Source organism: Corvus hawaiiensis, chromosome 3, assembly GCF_020740725.1.
Source record: "Corvus hawaiiensis isolate bCorHaw1 chromosome 3, bCorHaw1.pri.cur, whole genome shotgun sequence".
NCBI lineage: Eukaryota > Metazoa > Chordata > Aves > Passeriformes > Corvidae > Corvus > Corvus hawaiiensis.
This window is the reverse complement of record NC_063215.1, coordinates 43,575,771-43,602,422: the sequence shown is the minus strand read 5'-3', so window position 1 is coordinate 43,602,422 and position 26,652 is coordinate 43,575,771. Positions and strand designations below refer to the sequence as shown.

Genomic DNA, 26,652 nt, shown 5'->3' with positions numbered 1-26,652 from the left:
GTAATATAGTTCTTTTGAGCATATCACTAACCAAAAGTTTTAGTCACCCTGAAAAGACAGTTCTGGACCACTGAGTATGAGAGGAAAAATAAAATTTACATTATTTCCTACTAAAAATATTTTCAAAAACTGTCTCTTGGATGGTAGCCATGCCAGTAATCAGAGAAAACTTTTCATTCCAGGTAGTTTTCTTCTTACATTTGTTTTCCCAGATTGTGAAATAGAATAGAATCATAGAAACATTCAGTTTGGAAAAGACTTCCAAGATCATAGAGCCCAACCTTTGACCAAACACTACCATGCCAACTAAGCCATAGCACTAAGTGCCAAGTCCAGTCCCTTCCTTGAACACTTCCAGGAATGGTGACTCCACCATCTCCCTGGGTAGCCTGTTCCAATTCTTAATATCTGAGAAAAATACTTCCTTCTAAAACAAACAAAAAAATAGACAGAACTATATTTTTAATTAGACACGTGTGTGCAGGTATGCATATGCATTTGAAATACAAACCTCATTATTGTGGAAGATTTAAAAGTGCCTAGACTAGGCCAGAAAAAACAAACAAACAATAAAAAAACCTCAAACCCTGATGCCCCTTCTTTTGGACTTAAAAAAATATAATTTTTAAATAATTACTTAGTACAGAAAAGCACAAGTGTTTAAAACTATATTCATGACTAATATTGAAGTTGCAATTACTTAAATGCCATATATAGAAGAGACTACCTTTAGGGTTAAAAAAAAAAAAAATCACTGAACAAGAAAACTATGGATCCAGGTTTAACTCCATAGACAGTCAAGATTTTTTTTTGATACTGTGCATATCACTTAATTTTTCTGTTTCTTGGGTCTTAGCATCAGAAATTTAAATGCATTGTACTGCTGTTTCAGCCTAACCAGCTGTAACTGAAGAGCAAGGCAATAATCAGCTTTATTGTTTTCCTTAAATATGCCAAGCAAGCACATCAGAGCATGGGTGCGAACATCTTTCTTTTATAGTTGTAAATAGCCAATCCCAATTCACCTTATTTCCAGTAACAATTCTTTTCTAACAAAGGCTTTGCAGTACTGCAGTGGAAAAAAGCCCTCTACTTCATCCAACACAGTTCCACAAGAGAGAATCAATGTGCTACTAAAGTTCAGAGAAGGCCTTCAGTTCATGGAACAGTTTTGATCTTGAAGATCACCATACCAAGACGAAGAAAATTTTTTTCATGCCATCTAAGTACTTATCAGATAAAGCATACGGCAGTTAGAAAAAAATAAAAATAAAAACTCAGTCCTGTCCATCCTTTCCTCACCTTTGCATCTAACATGTGAAAATGTAAGAAAAAAATAACATAATTGAAGGAAATGCTGAAAGTTAAGACAACATTATGTCTTATTAAAATACTAGATTTGCCATGGTTTTCTAGTCTCCAGCTACATTTGACATTTATATATGTCAAATGCCCTATTATGATATGCCTGATTTGAAATGTTGTTATTCTGTTTTCTAAACATGTTTTTTTGAACATTTTCATAAAATTTTATCATTAATTCAGTATTATGATGGTGACAGCAATAAGAATTAACAGTCCTGGGCATTTCAAAATAATTATAATAATTGTATGAAATACGATCTCTCAAGTGCCTGATCTATGAGCAGCGCAGTTTAATGAGGGTGAAGAGGGGGAAAAAAGGGCTGTATTACAGTCAAAGGATAAAAGATTTTGTCAAAGATGTCAGAATCAATGGTAAAAGATGCAGTAGAACAAGTTAGCAATTCCTAGACATACCACAGAAGAATTACTAGTGTATCAAACTATACAAAGCTAAATAAAAAAACACTGTCTACTATAAATCAAAATTGACTTAGCTTGAAAAGACACATAAATTAACATACTCAGATGAAATTTCCACTAGCTTAGCACATTTATTCTTGGAAACAAAAGCAGTTATATTTTTGCTTTAAAAAAAAAAGAATTTCTAAGAGTGCAAGAGAAAAGATAACTCTATAATTGAAGCTGAAATGAATTAAGACAGTAATATTTGAACTGAGTGACTGCAGAGCAAGTCACAAAGGGACTGACATCACAACTGTATTTCACAGTGCTCCCCCAACCAGAGGACAAAATATGTAACACTGAAATAGGAGTAAAAGTGTACTTAAGTTTGGATAAATCTTAAATGTATGCCCCATACAAGATATGAAACTGATCTTTTCTCAGTTTTTCACTTAGCTGAGTAAAAAAACTCCTCTTTCATTTTTCACTTAGTTTTCCTCTCACATATTTCTGTATTTGGACATAATAAAAAAGTTTTCAGTCTTCATGAAAGAAACATTTATTTTGATCTTGTGTTCCCAAGGCAATTTTCTGTAAGATTTAAATTTTTAAGTTTATTCAAACCCACAAATGCAAAACAATTTAAAGCACTATTTTGAATATGTTCATTGTTATAACTTATGGGAATATTACCTCCGCCTCTGTTAATAAATAAATAAAATTTATTTATTTATTTATTAAAAATTTATTTATTTTAAATCCATAGTTGTGTTTTTGTAATACTGAGTCTTGTTGCAGTAAGTCCAAATTCAATTACTGGCCAAAATATGGGTGAGGGCTGTAGTACAAGTTTTCCTGAAAGATAGGATAGAATCATGCATTTTGTTAACTTGCTAACATTTATTTTACTTTTCAAAAAATTAATGAAAATCTGTAATAGAATTATTTTCAAAGAACAATTACAGGTCCATTTACCAAAAAAGAATAGAATTTAACTCTCTCTCTTCAGAAAACTAGCTAAAATAATTATTAACATTCAAACTGCATAAAGACTAAAAGTGTTTGAAAGTAAAATTTTAACTTTATAACATCCTCCACACTGCTGACATATTCATATAGCACTAGAAAAATATTTTTGAACTTTATTGAATAAATGGTGCAATAACTGTCTTAGTAAAGGAATACACCAACCAGCTACATCCAAATACCACAAACAGGTTTAGCACAGAACTACTAATTGCATTTTCACTTGAAACTACTGTGCACAGCACTTGAAACACTTTGTATTTAAAAGACACTATGGAATGTGTAATCAGACAGGATAATATATCTTCATTGTCCAAATTATTAGTGCTGTTAATTATGATAAGTTCATCAAATTTGAATTTATTAAAGAAAGCTTAAAAAATCTATTGTCTTCAATAAAAATATTTAATAAAAGTGTTACAAATGCTGTAACCTCTCTGAACTGGTGACTGAAAAGATGTGGAACAGAACTACATGCCATTCCAGCTTATATGCATGGGAAGCTTCAAGTCCATTTTGTTCTCATCAGCAAACATACCCCTCCTTTAGATACTCGTTCCATCCATTCCACCAAAGCAACACAGAATAATTATCAATTGATCATGCACGAGTTAGAAATGAACAAGCATAGTTTCATTTAACATTCTGTGCTAATACCACCCCACTCTCTATCTTTGATACGATTTATGTACAAATTCATTTATTTACAGAAAAGGTACCCACCTAGCCCTTCGTAAGCAACCAGTACTGCGAATTCTGCATCTGCTTCAAAGAACCAGAATGAATGCTAGCTAAAACTGCACAAGTCAAAACAGTATAAATATACAAAAGTACACACAGATGAAGTTTTCATCTGTACATAATATAAATATAAATCCAGTTTGAGGAATCACTGTCAGTGGAGTAACTTAATATTCATTTATAATTTAATGTTTCTGCACATTTGATAGAGACATTAGTCAGCACCAGTGGTAGACAATAGTCCTGATACAGGCTTTGAAGGTCACCCTTACCTGTCCTTCTGTTCTGTCTAGGAAAAGCAGTTGGAAAACATTGATGTTGAAAAAAATTAAAGAATAAAAAAAAATAATAGAAAAAACCCAACACCGCCCAGAAGAAACACCAACAAACCACTCAACTCAGGAGGTGGATTTTCCATAGCCTTTCAAGGACACCAGTTATTTTTTTCTATCCTAAATGTTCCTAGCTGAATCCTTTCTGCTACAGTTTTAAAAAGATGTCTAACTATTCTCTAACATAAAGGATAGTTTCTTTGTTTCCTTTCGCAAGACCTTTTTGTCCACGTCCCCTACACTAAAGTAACACTCCTACAGTCTTCTCCTCCCAGGTCATATTTTCCTTAACCTTTCCTTTCCTTCTGATCTCAAGAACCCTCATCTTTGCAAAGAGTAATGTAATAAAATGTGATACTTTTTTTTATGCAGATGAAATTTTAATTACCTGGCAATTTCTTACACATGAAATTCCAGGTCAGATACCTGGAAGCATTCAAAGTTATGCTTTCTTTCTCATAATGCCATTGTTGTCTTATCCACACTGTGACCAAGTCTTACGCTTGAGAGAGACCTATTAAAATATTTTAACACAAATTATATTCTCTAGAGTATTGTAACTGCTGAGAGTGCCACCTGCATATGTAATTTATATACTCTTCATACCAGAAAATGAACCTTGCAAGTCTATCTTTTCAGTAAGATGTAACCAATCTATTTACGTTTATTACTCTTTATTTGTATCCATTTGACAACACTAGAATGAAGTACTTATTGCCCTAATTTGCATATATGAAGGTCAACTTGAACAGTTTGGCTTTCTTAACTCAATATATATCACATCAACTGATTGTTTTCCTTGCCCACAAGGCACACTGACCTGGCAAAGGAGGAAGTTTTACATTATCTGCTCTTGATAGAAGAAACCTCTCAGTTTGCTCAAACTTAACACTTTGAGACATTTTTAGTGCTTACAAGTAAACAAGGGGTTTTTTTCCCCAGGAACAGAAGTTCAGTTAACTGGTGTATTTAAAAAAATAACAACCAAAAAAACCCCAAAAAAACAACCCCCTCCCAAAAAAAACCACAAAACCAAACCAAAGTAAACAATACAAAGCAAAAAAAAAAAACAAAACCAACAATAATAAAAACAAAACAAAACCAACAAAACAAAACCCAACAAACAAATTCATACTAACAACTTCATTCTACCCAATTTTAAGCAGGTTCCAAGTTAGGAAGGAAGTTATTTGGAGTAGGTGGATGATTTAGATGTTAATTAAACATAAGGAACCAGGGTAAGTGTACTTCAAATTCTGGACAAATATCAAAGTTGGGATGAACCTGAGCTTGCCTACCTTACCCAAACTCCTTGAACTTTGTCTACCATCCCTATGTTCTCAAAAGGTAATTATTAAAAGACTGAAGATCACTTCATTTTAAAGTTTTTCAAAAGTCTCTTGTTCCAATAATTTGAAAACTTAAGTCCCTTGATAATTGTTGCTTCTTTTTAATCAAGTTTGGTATTATTTACTCTTCATTTCAGAATCCAACTAATTCTGTTGGGAGAAATTACAGTTTTAACATTATTCACTTAATCATCATAGAATCATAGAATACTCTCAGCTGGAAGGGACCCACAATGATCATTGAAGTCCAACTCCTGGCCCTACACAGGACAACTCCAAGAATCTCACCACTTTCTTGAATTCTATTTAGTACATTTTGCTGCTTTGCACTTTCCTAATAATAAACCATTATTTTTCATTCCCAAGCATTGACTCACTATCAGAAATACCACAAGAACTTCTCATACATGTGCATTCAGAATTTTCAGTATTTAAAATGTCAACATACATTATAACCTCTTTCTAAGACTGTTGTAAGAGCTATGTCCTTCTGTACTTCCTTTCCCAGTAAACACCTAGTTTGATATATTTGTTGCTAGTAAAACACTGTCTTTGGCTAATTTTGTTAGATAATCCTAGAAGGAAGGGAAACAAAAGACTTTTCTGTTTATTTTTAACAGCTTAGTGATTGTTTCAAATCTTGGTCCACAGCAATGCAAATCACAACAATAATACTCTTTTGTGATTTCGTTCCTCTGTACCCAGCAGATGTCTCCTACTGTACTGTAGACTGAGCACCCCAGATTATTTTTAAGAAATCTCACCTTATTTCTGCCTGTCATCTATTATTCTTAAACAAACTTTGCCTTTCAAAACTATCAAAATTTCAAACCTGAAATATATTCTACTGCATGCCAGCCATGTCAGTTTATAAGTTTCCGTTATAGATCACAAAAATTTAAGTCTTGTCTTCTAAATTGGGGTGAAATGTACTGTTGTTACAGCAGTTTCGAACCTTCACATACAGCATTCTCAGCTCTCATTCCTTTCCTCTCAGAACAGACCATCGTGTATAGATGTGTTTATAAAGGAGAACAACTTTTCACGTAAATTGAGATGTTGCTTAATTCACTTATACAGAAGCAGAGACAACCAGGCCTTTTCAGACCAACACATTTTCTTTGTCTTCTCAGTTTCCAGCTCTCTCAAGTATCTTAAAGAACTTTTCTCATCTTTATAGTGCACTATGTATATTCTCCTTAAAAAGAAATTTCCTCCCTAGACAAAATTTACTTTGAATCACTTACAAGCTTTTTCTCCTTAATCCTTTAGCAATATTGCCCACCTGCCATCCCCCCACATCCATGTCACCCACAAGATATTTAATTCCCCTTAGTTTAAATTTATATTAACTGCAAAAGTAACTATCCTTCAGTAGTAGAAGTACAGGGTAAAAAAAAAGAGGAAAAAACCCAAACACAACAAACCACAAGACGTAAGATATCTGGAAATAAGCATGAAAAATGTAATAGAATAATTCATTTGGAAGAGACCTACAACCACCATCTTGTCCAACTGCATGACCAATTCAGGGCTGAACAAGTTAAAGCAACTTAAGGTCATTGTCCAAATGCATCTTTAACACAGACAGGCTTGGGGACATCAACCACCTCTCTAGGAAGTCTGTTACAGTGTTTGACCAACCTCTTAATAAATAAATATTTCCTAATTTCAAATCTGAACCTGCCCTGACACAGCTTTGAGCCATTCCCACATGCTCTGTCACTGGATATCAGGAAGAGAGATTAGCACCTCTCTCTCTCTTCTTCCCCTCTTCAGGAGGCTGCAGAGAGCAATGAAGTTGCCCCTCAATCTCTTTTTCTCCAAACTAGACAAGCCCAAAGTCCTCATAGGACACCATGCCTTCCAGCCCTTTCACCAGCTTTGCTGCTCTCCTCTGGACACATTCAAGTACCTTAATAATATTTTTAAATTGTGGGGCCAGAACTGCACACAAAATCAAGGTGAGGCCAAAATAACGCCAAATACAGCAGGAATTAGATAATGGGAATTTTAATACTGATCCCAAAAAAGAAATTGTCATTTTATTACAAACTAATGTGACCGGTATACCAGAGAGAAAATATCAACAAAATTACATCTTTCAACTTCCTTCATTTCAGTTAAAGAACAGGATTCAGTACTAAAGACCAACACAAAACATTTTTATTTCTGAAATAATTTCTTTCAGCTTTTACTTTGGCTTCTGTTCATAGATGTAACAGATTTTTGGTGTTTATACTCATTCACCCAAGACCAAAACAAAAGTTAATTAAGAAAAAATACCCAGAACCCTGTTTATATCAACTTGTTCTGTTGATATAGAAAAGCATCAATATATTGATATCTATACAAGTGCCACTATAATTGAAAAACACTGTCATCTAACTATTCATGGATGGTTTTTTTTAATTGTCTGAGAGTCACAAACTTATTTACAGTTTTTCTAGTCTGTTTTCTTTAGCACAGAGATTAGAATATGTACTTGAAATTAAGTTACTGTTTTGAGACCAATTAAATCCATTAGGACATGTAGCTGATGAACATATTGTCATTTTTCCACTTTTCTTTCCTAAAGACAATTGACTGTAGCAAATCTGTAAATCTGAAAGGACTTAATTAGTGTCCAGGGACAGTTTAGTGGCATTTAATTAACAGAGAGACCATAATTACTTTAAGGGGGAAAAAAGTAACCAGCCTCTCATTATATCCTGCTAGGAGGTTTTTTGGTTTTGGTTTGGTTTTTTTGGTGGGAGGGGAGTTTGGTTGGGGTTTTTTGGGTTGCTGAGGGGTTTTTTGTTTCTTTATTTGCTTTTTAACATGAAATCCTACTTAAAAGGAATATACTTTTCCATTTAAAATTATTAAAGTAAGCAATATTTATCTTTTTTATGAAGAAAAGTGCTTTAGAGCCTCATTAAATTTTTTTTGCCTGTACAACAGATGGGTTATATTAAAAAAAAATCTTGAGAGACAAAAAAAAAAAAAAGAAATTTAATCATAGAAGGAAGCAGAATGTGGTCATTATTTAAGGCAAAAAAAAAATTAAAATGATAAAAATGAGTGCACTACTATTAAAACAGAGGTCCACAAAAAAAAGACTCACACGTTTCTAATTCCCTGAAAGAGAAACTCATCAACTAGTGCCAAAATACCTACTCCATAAAATACTACAAGGGCAGAGGTTTTATTACAGTATTAAAACCTTTGTCCATTCTATGTTCATTTTTATTTCTGTTATCATATCCCCATTGTAAAAAACTGCATCTCTTCTTACCAAGACAAGGTAGAATTAACCTTTCTAGTTTATTCATCTACTTCATCTTAGTTGTACAATCTTGAGTCTTCCTTATTACACTGTACTCAACCTGATCTTTTCTCACTCCACTGTTATTGATCGTATCCCTCTAGAAGTTTCTCTGTATCTATTTCAGCATGGCACAACCTCTATTTTCTCCTGTGGCAAGTTATCTTGCATTCCTCATTACAGACTCCTGAACACAAGGCAGGTCTGACCAGCACAGAACAACCCAGTATTCTGAGGCTCAGTCTGACATGAGGAGCAATAGCTGTAATACATAGATTCATCTTCTCTGACTTAGCCACTTCTGTTTCATAAAGCTTGGGGCAGGGTCTAGTTGCTACCCATAGTGCATTATAAACAACTTGTGTCTTTTCTCAAATTAAGAGTGAGATGTACAGCAACTCCTCTACTGAGAATACAGGGAGGATACTTAGATGAGGGACACAACACACTAATACCTATTCTTAGTAGTAATCTCTCAGACTATTACCAAGGGAGACTGGGATTCCAAATTTTCTCTCTTATTTCAAATTGGATTCTAAACAAGCACTGACTTCCCTATACCACCTTCATACCACACAGTCTCAAATCAAATTAGATCCAGACCAAAAACAAATGTCTATTTCAAACATTTCACAGAACTATAAAATCATTTGGGTTGGAAGGAACCTTAAACATCATCTAGTTACAGCCTGGTACCCACAGGCAGGGACACCTCATATTAATTTTTTGAAGGCAGCTACTCTGTGCATTAAAAAGCACAAAAAAAACAGTATGGAAGACTGCATCTACACTTACGTGGATCAGTCACATAAATGGCTTTCCTTCATACAAGATAGAAACCTGGGCAATTGCATAGAGCTGGACACAATGGTGCTGTTCAGGGGCAGCTGAATTGTGCACTTGGAGTATTGGTCTCTAGCATACCTCTGGGCGAGACACTAGAGTTAACCTGGGCTTTTACTGGCTGCAGAGTGTCAAATAACCACACAGCTTTTACCATTTGTTTTTATTCTATAAGATATATACCATACAGAAGGGATGTGGAACATGGACACATTTTTTTTTAGAATGCTTTGAAGCAGATGAGATATATCACCTTTATTATTGCAAATCTTTAACAATTCCTTAGAGAATTTATAAAACTGAGCCCTGACATTTAAAGATATAAAGAAATTTTTAGAAATAAAAGTAATTAAATAGATAAACAAATGTATGCATTCCCTCAGAGTCAACCTACAATCTTGCAGGACTTTGGCACACGGGCAAGCCCTCATAATTTATTGGAGAGCTATCCAGACCTAGTTTAGGCATGTTTTATACTTTTCTTCCTCTCTGTAACAAAAGTATGAACTCCCCTTGTATCCATGTTTACAATAGTAACAGAAATACATAAAGAAAATCTGAACCTCACAAAAAATATTCTTTTTAACAATTAAATTATCACTGAAGCTGCTATACCAATATATTATTGTCTTGATCAGGATGCCCTTTGGGGAATTGTCCATTCAGATAAAGGAAATCCATAGCTCTAAAATCATCATAAAATAAGGCTATATTATCATCCTAAACAACCTTTCGATAAAGGCATGTAAAGTGTGGGGGATTAAAAGAGAAACAAAGGAGAGGGAATTAAGAATTATATCCATCTTACATTATGGAATCACTGACCAAATGGAAGAAACAGACATAAACAGTGATAAATGCTTTGTCTTCACTGTCTTCATTTTAATAACTTGAGATTAAATCTTAAATGATACAAGTCATCCAACACAGTTTCGAAAATCTTAGTTGAAACATCATATTCATCTCCGGTTCTAGACTCGCAACTGAATATTTTTCTTATCCTGTGACAGGAGACAACCTCTTCCTCAGGTCAAGCAACTACTTCCTTTCAAAAGGTTCTTCTCCCCTGCCTCAAAACACACAAGGTTGCACTTGAACTCCAGCAGATATAAAATCCACTTCTTTAAGACTGATAGTTTCTCATAGCTAAGAGTTGTTCCTATATGTGCTTCAAAGGGAAGTGATGCTGTGGACTTCCCAGTAGTGTCATTTGCTCTTGAAGTCCTGGAATTATCCATAGGAGATACTACTAACAAAGAGAAGTTGACAGTCTTTAAAAAGTAGAGTTTAAATTCATTTACAGCAAACACCGGAAGAAAAGAGAGAGGATAACCTTTTTAAAACAGATTAATTTTTTCTGGCTCTTCAGACAGAAATAGATTTCAAGGAAAAAAATCATGTTGTAGATGGGATTACTGTTTATCCATGGGAACAACCAGTATCATAATATGAAGGGCCTGACTACTCCAGAAATAAATATAATTTTAAAACTAATATATCCTGGAATAATTCTTTATACTTTTTAAATAGACTAAATAACTCAATCTACTAATTCATTGTGAAATTTATTTAAAATTTGTTCTAAAATAGATTATGTTTGGAGGTTTTTCTCTCTTAAATATTAACAGTAATAACAAGTAGAACAAGAAAACAATATATACAAGAAATACTTCTTTTTCATCTTCATTCCCATTTCTCTTTATGTCCTGGCTTCAAAACATACTTTATGAGAACACATCTATCAAGGCTGTTAACGACATATCTCTGGATATGGAGAGACCATTAAACATGAAATTTTTTTTTTTGGTTACTTTTTTTTGGACACTTTTTTTTTGGGCAGAAGAGAATTACTTAAAATTATTGAGCAAAGCAGTTTGAAAGTATTAAAACATGAATTTTCTAACTGAATTGGCTGTTTTAAGAGGTAGCCTGTTCTTGAAAAAATAGTTCGCCTCTAAATGATTTTAATCAAGTTGAAGTATTTCCAATTTATGTAAAACTAAGTCAATAACTCTGTCACCACAACTCACTTTTTTCTATCATCATATGATTAAAATTTGAGGCTTTAACTTCCTTTCCTATTTCACAACAATAATACAAAATTTTTTTTTAAAAAGAGAGAGCAAAAATGAAACAAACTACATGTTGCTTATCTTAAGTCTATAAAGCTAAACTTTAAATCAAAAGTTTGATTACCTGAGACTTTTGGTAACATCAGCCAACAAACTTCTAGTGAGGCAGCCTCTAAACTTCACTGCCTTGCATTTTTTTAAAAGGCATAAAGAAAAAATCAGTTATAAAGATTTTTATGTACTGTCTTCTCTGCTTCCTCCTCACTTTTTGGTAGCTATACATGTATCTTATCTGAGCTTGAACAGCAAGCGTTCCGTCCTGCTGTAGTAATCCTGTTTATCTAGCAGAGTTAGCCTTCCCTACAGGTAGCTTCATGTTGTTTCTTGATCTTATTTTTTTTATTTCAGATTTGGATAGATAGTAGCATCATGTAATGAGCACATCAACAGCCTTCCAGTTCAATGAACCATGAGAAGAATTGGACGCTCACTATGCTCTTTTCCTGACAATGACAGATCAACCAGCATGGAAGAAGTTAGCAGCATTTCCAATAAGATTAAATGTATCCTCTTTGGCCAAGACCCTTCCTCGTATCTTCCATTTTCCTCTTAACCGAGGTCTTCCTTCTGACCACCACTAGACCTCAAATGAAATTTCAGTTTTATAGCATTTTTCAAAGGTGCCACTGTCAAGGCAAGACAGAAGGGCAAAACAAATTTTAGGGTGACCAAGGGAAAGGTAATAAACTAGTATATTTCTGCTGGAAAGTCAGGAGCTCACTTTTAACTCTTGTAACTCATCTGCAAAACATGCCTCCAAACTTCCTTTTGTTCCAATTGCTAGGAGCTGAAACCAGGGTTCCTTCTTCCCTTCTACCTGAAAAAGCAGATACTAAAATTCCGAACAAATATGGCATCTGTTTTTGAACTTAACCAACAACAGAAGCAGCACCAGAATTTAGGTTTTCTATTTCACTGGGCACACTAGTGTATCTTTCAAGTTAATGTATTTTTCTTCCAAGTTTGAGTTTTAAGTAAAATCAAAAGACATAGCTGTTAGCAACTGTTAAGACACTGCAGAAAACACAGATAGAGTGTGACCAATTTATTGACAGCTGTGAGCTCAAACACACAGAATTTAGCAACTGAAGCATACTTATGAGAATACTTATGCTAATAAGTCCACATTATTTGTTATACACTGCCTCACCAGTAAAATTCTTGCAAATTAGTTAAGATTTCTTAAATTATGAAATATGAGTAGTGACACTCTTCCTCCCTCTCTTTGTGTGTCTGTGAATATATCTGCACACAGTCTAATACTTTGGCCTTACCAGTGCTGTCATCATAAACAACAGTAACTGTTTTCCACTTGAAGAACTGCACAAGGTCAAGGATGGCACGGCTGAGTGAAGAGAAATCCGGATAGAGGCTGACATAGAAGGAGTCCTTGTTGTCAGACACTTGATGTTTCCAGCGGGTCTGGATATGTGGAACTCCCAAAGCATTGCAGATGGATTGCACAGCATTAGCTGAGGAGCTATGAGATGGTCCGAAGATGGCTGCCACCCCAAGGGACAGCTGATCGCAGGCTGAAGAGGAGACAGAAGTCTGTCAATGATGAGAGGAAAAAAGGCAGTGTGCCAGAAGGTATTGCACAATTCACATTAAACAAAAGGCACTCCATGAAATATAACTGTCTTATTGACAGAGCTCCCTTCTAGTGTAACACTTTCACTTACACATTTCAACTTTGGAATACACTTCCAAGTTTTCACTTCAAACTGATGAATATCGACTTTTAACATGTAAATAGTGCTCAGCTATGTTTGAAAAAGCACTTCTGTCTCAGTAGAAGTCACAAAGGCGAGCAATTGTGTGTCTTTTAAAAAGCACTGATTAAAAACAGAGGTTTATGCTTAGCTGCATCTTACATTTGGAAAAGGGTCAAATAGGACAGTATCCTAATCTAGGTTGTTTAAATGTTAACTTCTTCCTCAGTCAATCAACATTACTTCTACTGAGGTCCTAATTACTCAGAAATTTTACATGTGAAGTAACTTCTAGTTAATTATTAGGCACAGGGTTAATTTCATTGAAATGGACATTTGAATTTCTGTATCTGAAAGTAAGCATGTTGACTAGTACAGTTTAAGGACCAACATTTTCCCGAAAATTAAACTGCCATCTGTTAGTGAAAAAAATTCAGTGTCCCTTCTCAAAAACTGGAAAAGCTCAGTTTTGATGTACTTGTACGAGTATATAAAACTGGCCCTGAGAGTCACTGACATGATACTGCTGTATTCAAGTGGTTCAGCTTCCTGTTCTTTGATGCAGGGTGGTCCTACCTAAATTGTTCATTAGCAGTCTCTGGTCTGTGTTATCTCCCACAGCATACTCCACTATCATCTTGTCGAATTTTAGTTAGGATATGCCAAAAAGAAGGCAGGAAAAAATAGTCAATACTGAAGACCAGAGTTTTGTCCAATGCCCTGCTCCTATGTCATTCATTACCATAGGCATAACTTTTACGAGCATGCAGCTCTGAAAAACAGACTCTGTCTTCTAGGAAAACAACTCATTTGGTAGAGAGAAGTAATGAAAACCAAACTAGACATGAGTATTTGTATGGGGTTTGATTAATTCTGTTACTCCACCATCAATGCTCCTGACAGCTGAGGAAACAAGCAGTAGAAACACATCTTGCTGCATTGCTTTCCTCATCAATTCAAAATTAATTGTTTTGTTGTGCACATTCTTTTCAATTTGATGAAAATATTCCTAAGTCTTTCAAGTGCATTCCAGAAACTATGCTGGCACACCTTCTTATTGCTGCAGAACACCGGTGGTTTAAATAAACTTGTCAGACACACAGGATCTTCATTGCTATTCGGTGTGTTTCCTAAATGACTAGCTCAATAAAAAAACATTTATGCTAATATTGCCCTTCCTAAGAGTAATCAACAAGCTTTATGCAAATGTCAGTAAATGGGATCACTAACAACAGCAATAGCTACCAGATGGCTTTTCAATGGATTTTTTTTTCCTCTTTCTAAGATTTGAATAATGCTTTCACACGTGATTTAATATGGCACTAGCTGTATCAGACGCATACCAATTTTCCTAGCACATTGAGGGGTATTTTGTTGCATTTACATGATCCTTCACTAAAACAGTAGCTTGGAAATATCATCTTGCCTTCAGGTTGCTTTTTCATATAGTACCTTTAAAAATCCATTAATAAGTCATCTATATTCAACTTCAAAAGTATATGTTAATAAGAGGTCTAAACAGGCTATTTTTGATGCAGAGCCTGCCTGCTCACTAATGGACATGATAATGAACCACAAAAATGAGTCAAATGCTTAAACATCATTGTTAAAATTCTGCTTTGGATCCATCATAATAAAATGAACCATTTTGTGTTAACCTTTAGTCTTTGATTCTGAACTAAAGCACCTGTGAGCACAAATGCAGTTGTCTGTATTGTGAACTGATGATGCAAAAAGCTATTAGCACTGGAAGATTACACAGATTTTGATATAGCCTGACCAGTTACAAATAAAGTGTTGCATTCTCATCCAAGATGCAAGTGGGAAAAAATAATATATGCAATCCATTCAATTTATCTAATCAATAGCATGTTGCCATTCTAACTTCAGCTATTATAGTCTATGTTGCTAAGAATTAGCAACATAATATTAGGGCTAGCAAACCCCAAGTGAAGGCTAAAAGCAGTTGCATTTTCTCAGGAAAGAGTTAAAGAATTAAAGAGCTTAGGAGAAATTTCTCTGCTCTCTACATCCTCCCTCAGGAATGGGGAGAAACTGCCCCATTAGATTTCACAAGTCAACATGTGCAGGAGTCAGGACACAGTTAAATTTGGAAGGTGAGAAGGCAAGGCAAATGAAAGAAACAGATTTAAGAATCAGCCCGTTATACACTGTTGGCTGAGATGGAAAGGAAAGAGTAGTCTCTCTCAAAACCTGCTTTAATCCATCATCCAAAATAACTCAAAGATACACTATTACAATAAGTATTTTTGCCTCTTTCTTCTACCATACACGCTACCCTGCAAAGAAACCGTCTTGCTAAGCATAAATATTTTGTCTATAATTTTTCATAAATCAAAGCATCTTTCAATGACCACACTGTATTTCTATACAAATAAGGATACTCTCTTTTCATGCCTAACAAGTCTCTATATTTGAATTGTTTATTTGTCAAATAAGCAGATAAAACAGGTTAGCAAGATTAAGTCTGTTGATCTGTTATAGTAAAAGAGAAAAAAATTCCCCTTAAGTTCTAAACTGAATATTTAATCAGTATTAAATTCCACTTTTAAGACATCTTTCATGTACATTCATCATGACACAGGAGCTTTCCCTTATGTATAATTTCTAATGTTGTATCAAATGTTTTCACTCTTCTTAGCCCACTATAACACCAAAAATCCCTTATTGTATAAAGCTTCCTGTCTTCAGTGCTTGGGAGAGACATGTTGGGACCAGACCACTTGGCAGATTTAGGCTAGAAACCTGCCATAAGTAACACCAATTGGATGCTGGCCTTCAATTCTTTCACCCTTCTTATTTTCTCTTTACATATAACATCCATATGAAATTTGCTCTTCAATTTATAAAAAAATGTTTTTAAAGAGCATTTAATACAATGCAAAATTCAGTCCTACTGAGTTTTGACAGGAAGCTTCATATTTTCTTCCATAAATACATACTGAACTTTTTGGTGTTTGCACTTTTTAGGATACAGCAATGATGCAGAAACTTGTCCCTGACTTAAATGTAAAGCAATCTGAAAATTTGGCTTTTTTTGAGAATCAAAGATTTTAAAATTTAGGAAAAGTATTCAAAATTATTTTAACTTTTAATTCTTCTGTAAACATATCATTTACATTTAGGAGAAAAGAGGTTAACTCAGACCGAGACATGTCCCTGATAGTGATAGGCTTAAGAATAGACCTAATATTAGGCTTAGTTTTATGCCATGCTGATATAAGCTGCACAAAATTACAACTACTACTTCCCTTTTGAAGTCCACGCATGATTAACTATATAAAGGCATTTGTGAAGATGTACTTAAAATGATTGAATGCTTAAAATTGAATCCCAGGTTCAGCAGAATTTGGGGGAACTTGGCATTTTGCTGGATAAAGTCTGGAGATAGTGTTTTCTCACTCCAAAGGAGCTGATCTCAGAAACATCCAAGTCACAATGTTCAGCAAAATTTATTTCAGATTTTAAATATTTAAGGCAATAGATTTTAGATAGGGTCAGTGGGAGCAAAAGTGGCGGTGTACTGTCAAACGGTTACCACTACAACCTTTAATAAAGCAGCTCTTTAATGTCAGCAGCAATAATGTCACAGTCTCATTGCACATGGCTTCGTTGGATAGACATTTTTTCAGGTAAGTAAACTGAATCCTAGTTCTTCATTAAAAAAATTAATTATGCAAAAGGTTACCTTTTTTGGATGCTTCAAAACTGTCATAGAGATTTATCTTTTGTGTGTCATATGTTAATGTGGTGTTTGGCAGAAGAGTTCTGTTTCTGTTGATTGTGTTCACAGCAAATCTGAAGGCTAATTCTTCTGCTCCCATTGGACCAGATTCCACACACTCAAAAATGCCTCCTGGTAGAGGGACAAAGACAAAAGAAAAAAAAAATTAGTAAGCAAAAAGGGCATAAAATAACATCTTTAATCATCTTTTTGGAAAAGATCCATCAGCCTGAAATATTTAATTTAATAAACCTGATACAGTGTAACTCATGATTTTTATGAGCTTTGAGTCAGACAATAAATAAACCCGCAAAAATTAGGACTTACTTTGAAGAAACCCTGTTCGTTTTTTTCCATACAATACTCATTTTAGCATTGTGAATTGAAAAAATCTACCTTTATACATTAACCACAAAATTTAGAAGAAAAACAGGAGAGAGATGAAGGGTATTTAATTATTACATAGCTACTATTACTAAAGTTACTATTTTATACAGCTAAACTTGAAATGAATACATTTGCCCCTTTCAGATCTTTCACAACCTATGTGTGTGTGGCAGATGGAAAGGAGACTTCTGGATTCTGACTTTCTACTTATAATACATGAATAATGAATGACAGTTCACTGGAAAAAAAACATACAAAGGAGCATGGAACTGGGATGCCTCAAATTGCCTCCAGAAATCAAAATTATATTTTAGCATGACTGTTCGATTGAACTGATAAATATGTTGAGCAAAAAGTTCAGATTTTGCTCTTTTGCCCTGAACTGCATGTAGATGCTAACTTCATTGTCAGTAAATACAGGAATCCTGCATAACCTCCATTCTGCAATGAAACCATCCCACATACGGCATGCTACCAATATATGTAGGATAAGCCCCAAGCAACAAAGAATTTCTAGAACACTTCTGAGCCAACCTTAATCATAAATGAAACAAATACATTTGTGACACAGTGCTGCACTTCAGCTTTTCTCATTGAGATATCATTGCCCATGGAATGTAAATTTATACATACTTTGGGGTAGTATAATTTATTCTTGGATCTGGAAAGGACAAGGGTATTGTGACAATAAACATAATTTGAAGATATGTCCTTACGATGGTGACATGGAATGCCTCTAAAATGACCAGCATCCTTACAGTCTCTTCAGCCCTCATGCTAACAGCCATCTGGCAATACTGAGGGACAGACAATGGCCATCGTCTCAGGATCACTAATTACAAGCCAAGCATTGTGCCTCTGAAAGAAATAATACTCATTCACTCTCTCCTACCTTGTATTTATTCATTTCCAATGTTGCCACTTGGACTTGAGCTGCCCAAAAAAAATTTATTCAACACTGCTACTTTCCCAGAAAGAAGCTCTCAGAATCTGAATATCCAGCGACTGGATCAAACTGAACTTCAAAAACTGCAGTCAGTTTGTAAACAGTCTTGTGAGTAACCAAGCGGATAAACTGTTGGTAAAGCAAAAAGTTGTGTATTTAGTATTTACTGATAATATTAAATATAAAAGGCTTTTCATTTTGCAAATCTCCTGCCTCTTGCAACCCATTTCTCACTACAGAATTGAGGGGTTAACCTTTTTTTGCTGCGGATAAGCCTTTTAATTTCTGGCAAGAGCCATAGGAGCAGATGCTCATATAATACTACTTTAACAGCACAAGCCCTAACCACTGAGATAAGATGTTACTAATAATTATTTAAGCATTAGTCATTTCAAACTGGAAAAGAGGCAATGATGGGAAAGGCAGACTCTTAAGAAAAAATTAAAAATCTAGGGAAATCCAAACTGATTGAGCATAGAATATACACACACACACACACATATATATATATATATATATATATATATATATAAATAATCAGTAACCAATATTTACAAAACTGGAGGAGCTAAAGCTAAAGAAACTTAGATAATTTTCAAGTAAATATATAAGCCTCATACAATTTAAAACTGAAAAGAATGACCATGTTTATTCGCACAATAATGGAATATGAACATGAAAGGCAACCTACTGCTTTTGAAGTTAATGGGAGTGCTCTGTTCAGGGAAATATATTCTAATAGACAAGATTATGTGCTGCTAAGACTTATAGAATCTAAACATTGCCATTCAAATGGTGACATATAGGAGGATAGTATTTTGATTTGGGGAAAATATTTAAAAATTGTTGCAGGAATTTAAAAATTATTAGTAAATTATAAGTGTAGATATTCAGAGAAAATAAAAAGACATTTCCATAAACAAAATTAAAATTAAGATAGATTTCACAGGTTTTTCAAAGACATCTGAAAGGCAGTTATTCAAATATATTTGAATAAACCAGTATCATACAAACAATTACAAAAAAAATATTATATCCTAAGATAAAATGCCTCAATAAAAAGAAATAAACATTACAGTATCTTTCTCCTCCTGAAGTTTTTACAATGGAAGATTTCTTCCGTAATTTCAATGTGTCTGAAGCTCAAGACAATCTTCCTGCTTTATTCTTGCATTTTTCATTATTCTGATTTCTAAATCCTCGGGACAGGGACTTCCATGTCAAGAATGCAGGCACTACTTCCAGCATAAAAAAAATAAAAAATGAAATTTTATTTTGACCTTGCATATCTAGGTAACTCCTAATGTTAGTGGCAGTCCACCATATAGTAAGACAATTTTTTGAAGATGGTATATCCTGTGAGTGGCCATGATATGTAACTGCCCACACGCACCATTCAGTGGTTTCTTCCCTCACTCACTGACTTATTCTCCGTCCCTGTGATAGAAAAAACCAAACCTGGCATCATGTGATCTGTTTGTTTTGGGGTATATTTCCATTTCTAAGGAAAAGAGAAGTAGAATAACCTGTTTCTGTTGATCTATGATTAGGATCTTTTGCTCGGAGGAAAGAAAACATATCTTCTGCTCCTGAATGTTTTCATATTTTACACTAGGTAGACACTGAAATTAAAAATAAGAACCCTAGAGGAATATAAATTAGACCATATATTTGAAGTTTCCTGACTATTTTCTAACCTGTAAGTTGTAAGAAATCCACTAGGTTCCTTTAATTTCAGTTTAGTAAAATATATAGTAAAATATTTTGGATGCTGGCAGATTCACCTTAACCTTCACACCAAGAGACTCAAATCAACTGATTCTCAAAAGTGCTCCATGTCCTACTAATTTTCAAAATGTCTGAAAATGCCAGGTTCCTCAGTAGTGAATACAGCTTTGGCCAACCTGATACAGCACACAGGGCAGCACCATTGTTTAACTGAATGTCTAAACAGTTTAAATTGAACTCGCCCACTAAGCAGAGCAGGAGCTTAGACAGACACACGTCTGCGTTCTGAATATCAGAACATATTAAAAAAACAGTTCCTCATTCTCCAGATGGAGAAACCTTGTAAGTGTGCTTGGAAGTCTGTGTATTAGATGTTTCCGGGATGCTCAGCAAAGAGACACAAATGAGTTCAAGCCTTGACAAGAATGAGAAGTTTTAAATTGTGCTTTTCCATTGCTGCATAAGAAATAGAAACTTATTCAGTAACTTTAAACTAACTATTTTGTTCCTATATTTGTTACTGAGTATGTATATAACAGCAAAAAAACCCCAACTTTGAGAATTTTAAAGACAATGTCACACAAATCCACTGGCTTAATACTGGGAGACAAGCCATTAATTACATTGCACTTTTTTAAAAAATGGAAAGGAAAATAAAATAATTGGCTTTCCAGTTCAGATATACTCAATTATGAAGGGATATTGGTATCCTGAAGCTGCCATAGCATATCCTGTCATGTTGTTCCCTCCCAAGCAGGCTGTTCTTTACTGCTGCTTTACTTTGTATTCAGGACAGCCTTATTAATAATCAAATTGAGGAATGCACGGCAAGCCTTCAGATAAGCAGACTGAAGAGTCATAAGTCTTGCCATTGGTATGTGGACAAGCAGCCAAACCAATTCCTATCTCTCTCTAACAGCTCAAAAAATGCAGGTGTTGGGATTTGGGGTTTTTTTAACAGAGTTTATAGACCCATGATAGGCAGAAACATTAGTTCTCAGACACAACCAGCAGCACATCCTGGAGGAATAGGCTGCAATTCCACTTCTACCTCAAAACAGAGAGAGAAAACGTAAAAGCAGTAAAAAAAATATATAAGTAAGTCTTAACTTGTTTCAGTGGTCTCATATATGGCTTCTTCATTTACAGTGTTAATGATAAGGCAGTTTGTCTCTGCCCTATAATAGTGACACCAGGGAATATGGGATCACGCATCTACAGCTCAATCTGCAGCCCATGAAGTTTTATAGGCTGTGTACAGTAGGTGACTGCTGTATAGATGAGCACTTCCAATTTTTACTGTCACAATAACCACTTAGATAAAGCTCACCCGATTTTTAGGATGGATCAACACCTGAAGAATCATAATGATGAGGAATATTTCAGACATACCAATCCAAGCCAGATAAGCAAGAGCAATTGAAAAATATTCTCTAAATACTGCATCTTTGAAGTGACGTCTGGGATAATTCAAATTTCCTGTTAAGGTTGATATGAAAGAACTGCTTTTAGTGTACCTGAAATCCACTAGGATTTTTCATTAGCTGTCTCTATTGAACAAAATATTTATATGACCAAGTTCTTTTACCATAACAAATAGGAAAAAGTCAATAACCAATGTAATACTGATATGATAACAGTTTCTTCAGAAACAAAAACCACTGGAAATAAAAATAGTAATATTTTACCAAAAAGGATATAATGTAGATGTCCTTACTATTTTCCAAGGAAACAGAAAATCTAAAATAGTTTATAATTATGCAAGTCCAAAAAAATTTGTCCTGAAATTGTTCAAATGAAAAAGTCTGCATTTTCCTTCAAAAAACTGTAGTAGAATTGACATTTGTTTTTTACAAGTCATCCTGGTTTTCCCCAGTTTTCAAATAATTTTCTTAAACACAAAATCCAGAGGAAAAAAAAGTCAGCTTGCTACATGTCTTGGCGAAAATTATTCCCCCCCAAAAAATGTTCCTGCTCTAAAGTACCTAATTTCACAAATAATAGGTTAACCCTCTGAATGATTCAATTTTCCATTTCTATTCCACAACAGGGCCCCCTTGGAAGATCACCATCTTGTGTATTTTGTATTATCGTCTCCATGTAACATCTGACAAAACCCAGCAGAAAGTACAAAACTGCTTAACTGCACAAACCACTAGATAACTAAAAGTTCCAGAATAAGTTATTAGGAAATCTCTGCTCCTCTTACATGTACAGAACTTTTGAAATAGTGTCATAGCATGAAACCTGAGCTACTGTTACCTACTTGAAAAAATCCTCATTCAAGCGAGCTTCAAAAGTATCCAAGTAGGACTCCAAACAAGCTAATAGCTTATCTGGCTAATATTAAATCAAAGAATTTCTCCTTTGTTTCTAGAACAGTCACAGTCACCTGTTTGTTTCATTAGAAATGAATGCTATCTAATTACAGCTGCAGGCTATTTTGCAGTCTGTGCCCTCTGAAAAATTAAACCCTTAAACATGTAACAGAAGTCCACATTACCTCAGATCATAATCTATCAAATCAGGCGAAATGAAGCTTACAGACTACTTGAAATTACTTAGTCTAAAATAACTGCTTTTAATAATATTGCAAATGTATGAACTATTCACACAAAATTAAAACTTCCATGGTTTTTAAATGTGGAACCAGGATACAAAAATTAAAAAATCATTCACACATAACATTTTTCACATTAACAAAGTTATGGAAAATGTAACATTAATCTTAATTTTATTTTTAACTGTGATTTCCTTGAATGGAGATATAAAATTAAGTTTCTTTTTTTCTAATATCAAACCAAGTGGATAGAGGTCTTGCACATACACACACTACTTATTAATAGCTATACATTTTTTAACATCAAGCCATATTATCAACATGCACCAATCTGCACAAATTTACTGACAGTTATGAAGATCTTTATTAATATGTTATAAAAACTCGCATCTGTCACATGTGACATGAACACTTTTTTAATGATATACTAACTCTTTAAACATAGTAATGTAAACCTCTCTCTTAGGTAACATTAAAAATGGGACTGAGAGCCTGAAGAAAAATTGATATTAAAGCCCAATAATATTTCTTCCCATCATTTTACTTCGAAAGCATACAAATATATTTAAATTTTAATACTACATTTATATTAAGTTCTATAGGAACTTTGAATCTAAGATAATTATGTTGCTCAGATCTAATCCTGATGTGACAAACAGAAATCTCTTTTTTTTATTATTTCACATTCAGAAAACATGAACTCTCAGACAGGTTTTGTTTAATTAGATGGAAAATTTGGGAGAAAAGAGTAACTGCTATCTGTGATAAACAACTTTTTAAAAAACTGTTTCAAGACAGAATGCAAGCAATTCTATCTGGTATTATACAATTAAAATATATGTTATATCTGACATGTTCCAATTTTGAAACTGGCCATTTGGTAATCAGAGCAAGTGATTGTGCAAGGAGGTACTACATGGAGAAGATAATAAGTCAAAAGCACATTACTGAGAGCTCAGAGGATGGTATTACACTACAGACATTTACAGAGACGGAACTGATGGCTTTTTGGAAGTGTGAATGGACTACACTTCTCCAACAGAGGTACAGCCAGAAGGCAGTGAAGAGGCTCATCCAAAACACCCAGTATCACTGACATGGCATGTGTGATACTGCAAGGAGTGGGCATGGTAGGTGCTGAGCTACAGTGACTGATCAAGGCTGCTGGCTGAAGGCATTTCGGCCCTAACCAAGTGTGCTATTCACTGTACTGATAATCCTCTTTCAGGTCCTGTTATGGATGTGAAAGCTATAGAGGCAGTTCAAAGAACTCCTTAAAGGTTGATAGCTTAAACTTGTGCTTCCTATAAATACAGAACAAAATTACATCTTAGCCATTTCTGTCTGGAACAGGATTTCAGAAATTGAATCACTTTCAGACAAGATGTTAAAAATTAATGAAAAATTTTCTTCTTTACAATGTTTTCCATAAAGTAATGTAGTTTATGGAATTATAGATTTAGAATAAAGTAATGTGAATCTGAACCATACCATGTTTTTATTACTTCTTTTCAAAATTGTATTGAAAGCTTTCTGAATCTCACAACAGGAAAAATTGAAAAGGATTACTTGACAAAGAAAATGCTGGTTATTTGATTTTGAAGCTGGTTTTATGTGGGTAAGGCACTGTGGAAAAAGACAGCACTCTTCAGCAGTAACCTTTATCCATTCTGAGTGCACATAGGGTTTGGAGGAAGGAAGCAGGATCTGGAATTTTAGGGGTTTACTTTAATTGCTACTGATTTCCTGCACTATATTGGACAAGAAGCTTTTCTTAAAAATAAGTATTTCATCCCAAAACATCTCGACATTGCAATACAGGCACAATTATTGTAAAATCTAACATGTTTTGAAATAAGATACAATTTCTGTTAAAGGCATTCATGGAATCAGTGTATGAAGGCATGATCATGGGATCCTGCAAATTTTGCACTATAAAAACTATTAACTTCAGCATCTAAGTTATATTTGAATTGATATTTTAGTGTAGTTGCATGAAACTGACAACTTTAAGGCATGTCAAAATCCTTTTAGGATTTGAATTATCCACTAATTTAATACAAATAAAACTGTATCTTTTCTGATTGTGCAATAAAGAACAGGCTAAATAATCAGTCAATGTTAGGTTTATGTTGCTAATGTTAAATAACAAAAGATGGAGTTTGGTTTGTTTTTCTTAAATGTAAGGAAATAATAAGGAGTCATATGAGGACATAGTAACTGTGGATCTCATTTGAACAAAAGTTTCCTTACCTTATAAAACTGGTGAAAAATGTTTTAAAAGCTAAGTACATACAAATGATAAGTATCTTCAAAATTGTTTTAAATGTAACTGGAATTCTACCATCTTCAAGTCAGATGTGACAAACAACTCACATCAGAATCTTCCCTTTCATCAGCATGGTTCCAAATATGCTTAGAAAATAAATAAATAAAATACAGCTTTAAAAGATATTACTAGGCTGAAATACGCATTGTACTTATAAAATACCTCTTTTGATAGCATCTCTATGACTGTCACTCCTCTAAGTCAGAATATCAATAGAGCACGAGTAAAGATGACAGATAAAATAACAATACCTGAACACATTCTTCTACAGTTTTAGAATCTACTATCCATAAGATTTCTTCCTACTTCAAGGGATGTACATTAGCTTTCTCTGACATGCTAAGCAATGTATTACAGAATACACTTGATAATATCAATGTAATTATCACACTCACATAATAATTAGCCTCTCATGATTCACAGTAACAAAAGGAAACAAAATACTAAATTAAGTCTGACTACAAAAGTGGCCTCAGGAGATTTTACTAAAACGTGCTTTTCCTTACTTTGGGTAACAAAATGTTTTGAACTGCCTTAAAAAAACATGTTTGTTTCTTTCCCTTTTTTTTTTCTAGAGACAGTGAATACTCAGATGAAAAGCTTCTAAGTATCCATGAAGAAAACTTTTTTCTCCAAAACTTCTTTAAATGAGATAATATGCAAACTTAAATGCCTAAATTTTACAGAAATAGTCTTACACTGGCCGTTATGAAAGTTTTATGTCTGCTTATAGGCTACTTGCTAGGCATTTACCATCTTCTAACTTTCCTACTTATAAGTCTAAAGATAAATCATAAACCATTTCATTTCATTCTAGAAAGAGTCATAAAATGTATTAAAACACTGACACAACCAGTCCTCTAACCTCATCATACAAACCATAGAAAAAGGCTAACAATATTGCATCAGGACAGGATTTCTATTTTCCATTATGCTGCATGCTATTTGTCTTCTTAAATGTTAGTTTGTGTCTGGAATCACATTTGAAAAGCCAAACCATACACAGACAACGAACGAAATTGTATCCAGGTTTTCACTTGCTTTTAAAATAAAAGTGGCTCACTTATAAGAAATAAGTTAACATTAAAAAAGTAAACGTATTTTGAACTTAACTCCTACAATGTTGTGCTAAATAATACTAATATGTCCACATGCAAAAGCTGGAGAAAAATGTGGAGATTTTTTGTTTCAGTTTGGGTTTTTGTTCTGGGGGGTTTTTTTTCAGTTTTGCTTTAATAAGATAAAAGAGAGTAGGGACAGAATGTCAAATTTTACCACAATTTTTCAAGCAGAGTTTAGGAAAGCCACATATCTAATTTCTCCAAAGAAATTCACAGAGACCATGGTTAGAGAGTTACCACAAATCACTTCAAAATTCCTGGAAAACAGAAGGGTTTTCAGGAACTAAAGACATCCAAGCAGGTAGAGATTATACTTCTTATACTGCATTATAAGAAGCTCATGCTTGGATCTCTCAACATATAAAGATTAAACAGAAAAGGGCTTAAACTTCATAAAAGTCAGAAGACTCTTAATTAGTAAAAGCTAAACGTGCAGCTTACATGGAAAGACAACTTCAACGAAATATACTGCTTGTGATTATGTGGGTTTTGGGTTGTTTTTTTTTTCAAAAGTCTTGTTAAAGCATTTGCCTATAAAACAGCAAACAAATTCCATTATACACAGTGTTCAGAATGATGTCCTACCCAGCAGACAGCACACTTACATGCAACATAATTTTCGACTTT

At 34.1% G+C, this 26,652-nt stretch overlaps 1 protein-coding gene across 6 annotated transcripts in view; it reads right to left on the bottom strand.

Annotated features, from left to right (window-relative positions):
• The window catches only part of GRIK2 (glutamate ionotropic receptor kainate type subunit 2), a 366,043-nt gene that overhangs the window by 231,210 nt on the left and 108,181 nt on the right, over positions 1-26,652 (bottom strand). For 5 of the 6 annotated variants that reach the window (XM_048299919.1, XM_048299918.1, XM_048299920.1 and 2 more), the window contains exons 3-4: positions 16,919-17,086; positions 12,772-13,029 (exon numbers count right to left, since the gene is read on the bottom strand). In XM_048299919.1, coding sequence (XP_048155876.1) covers positions 12,772-13,029; positions 16,919-17,086 — 426 coding nt within the window. Of the gene's footprint in view, positions 1-12,771; positions 13,049-16,918; positions 17,087-26,652 lie in introns of those variants that run through there. The other variant, XM_048299921.1, reaches the window with a different exon arrangement.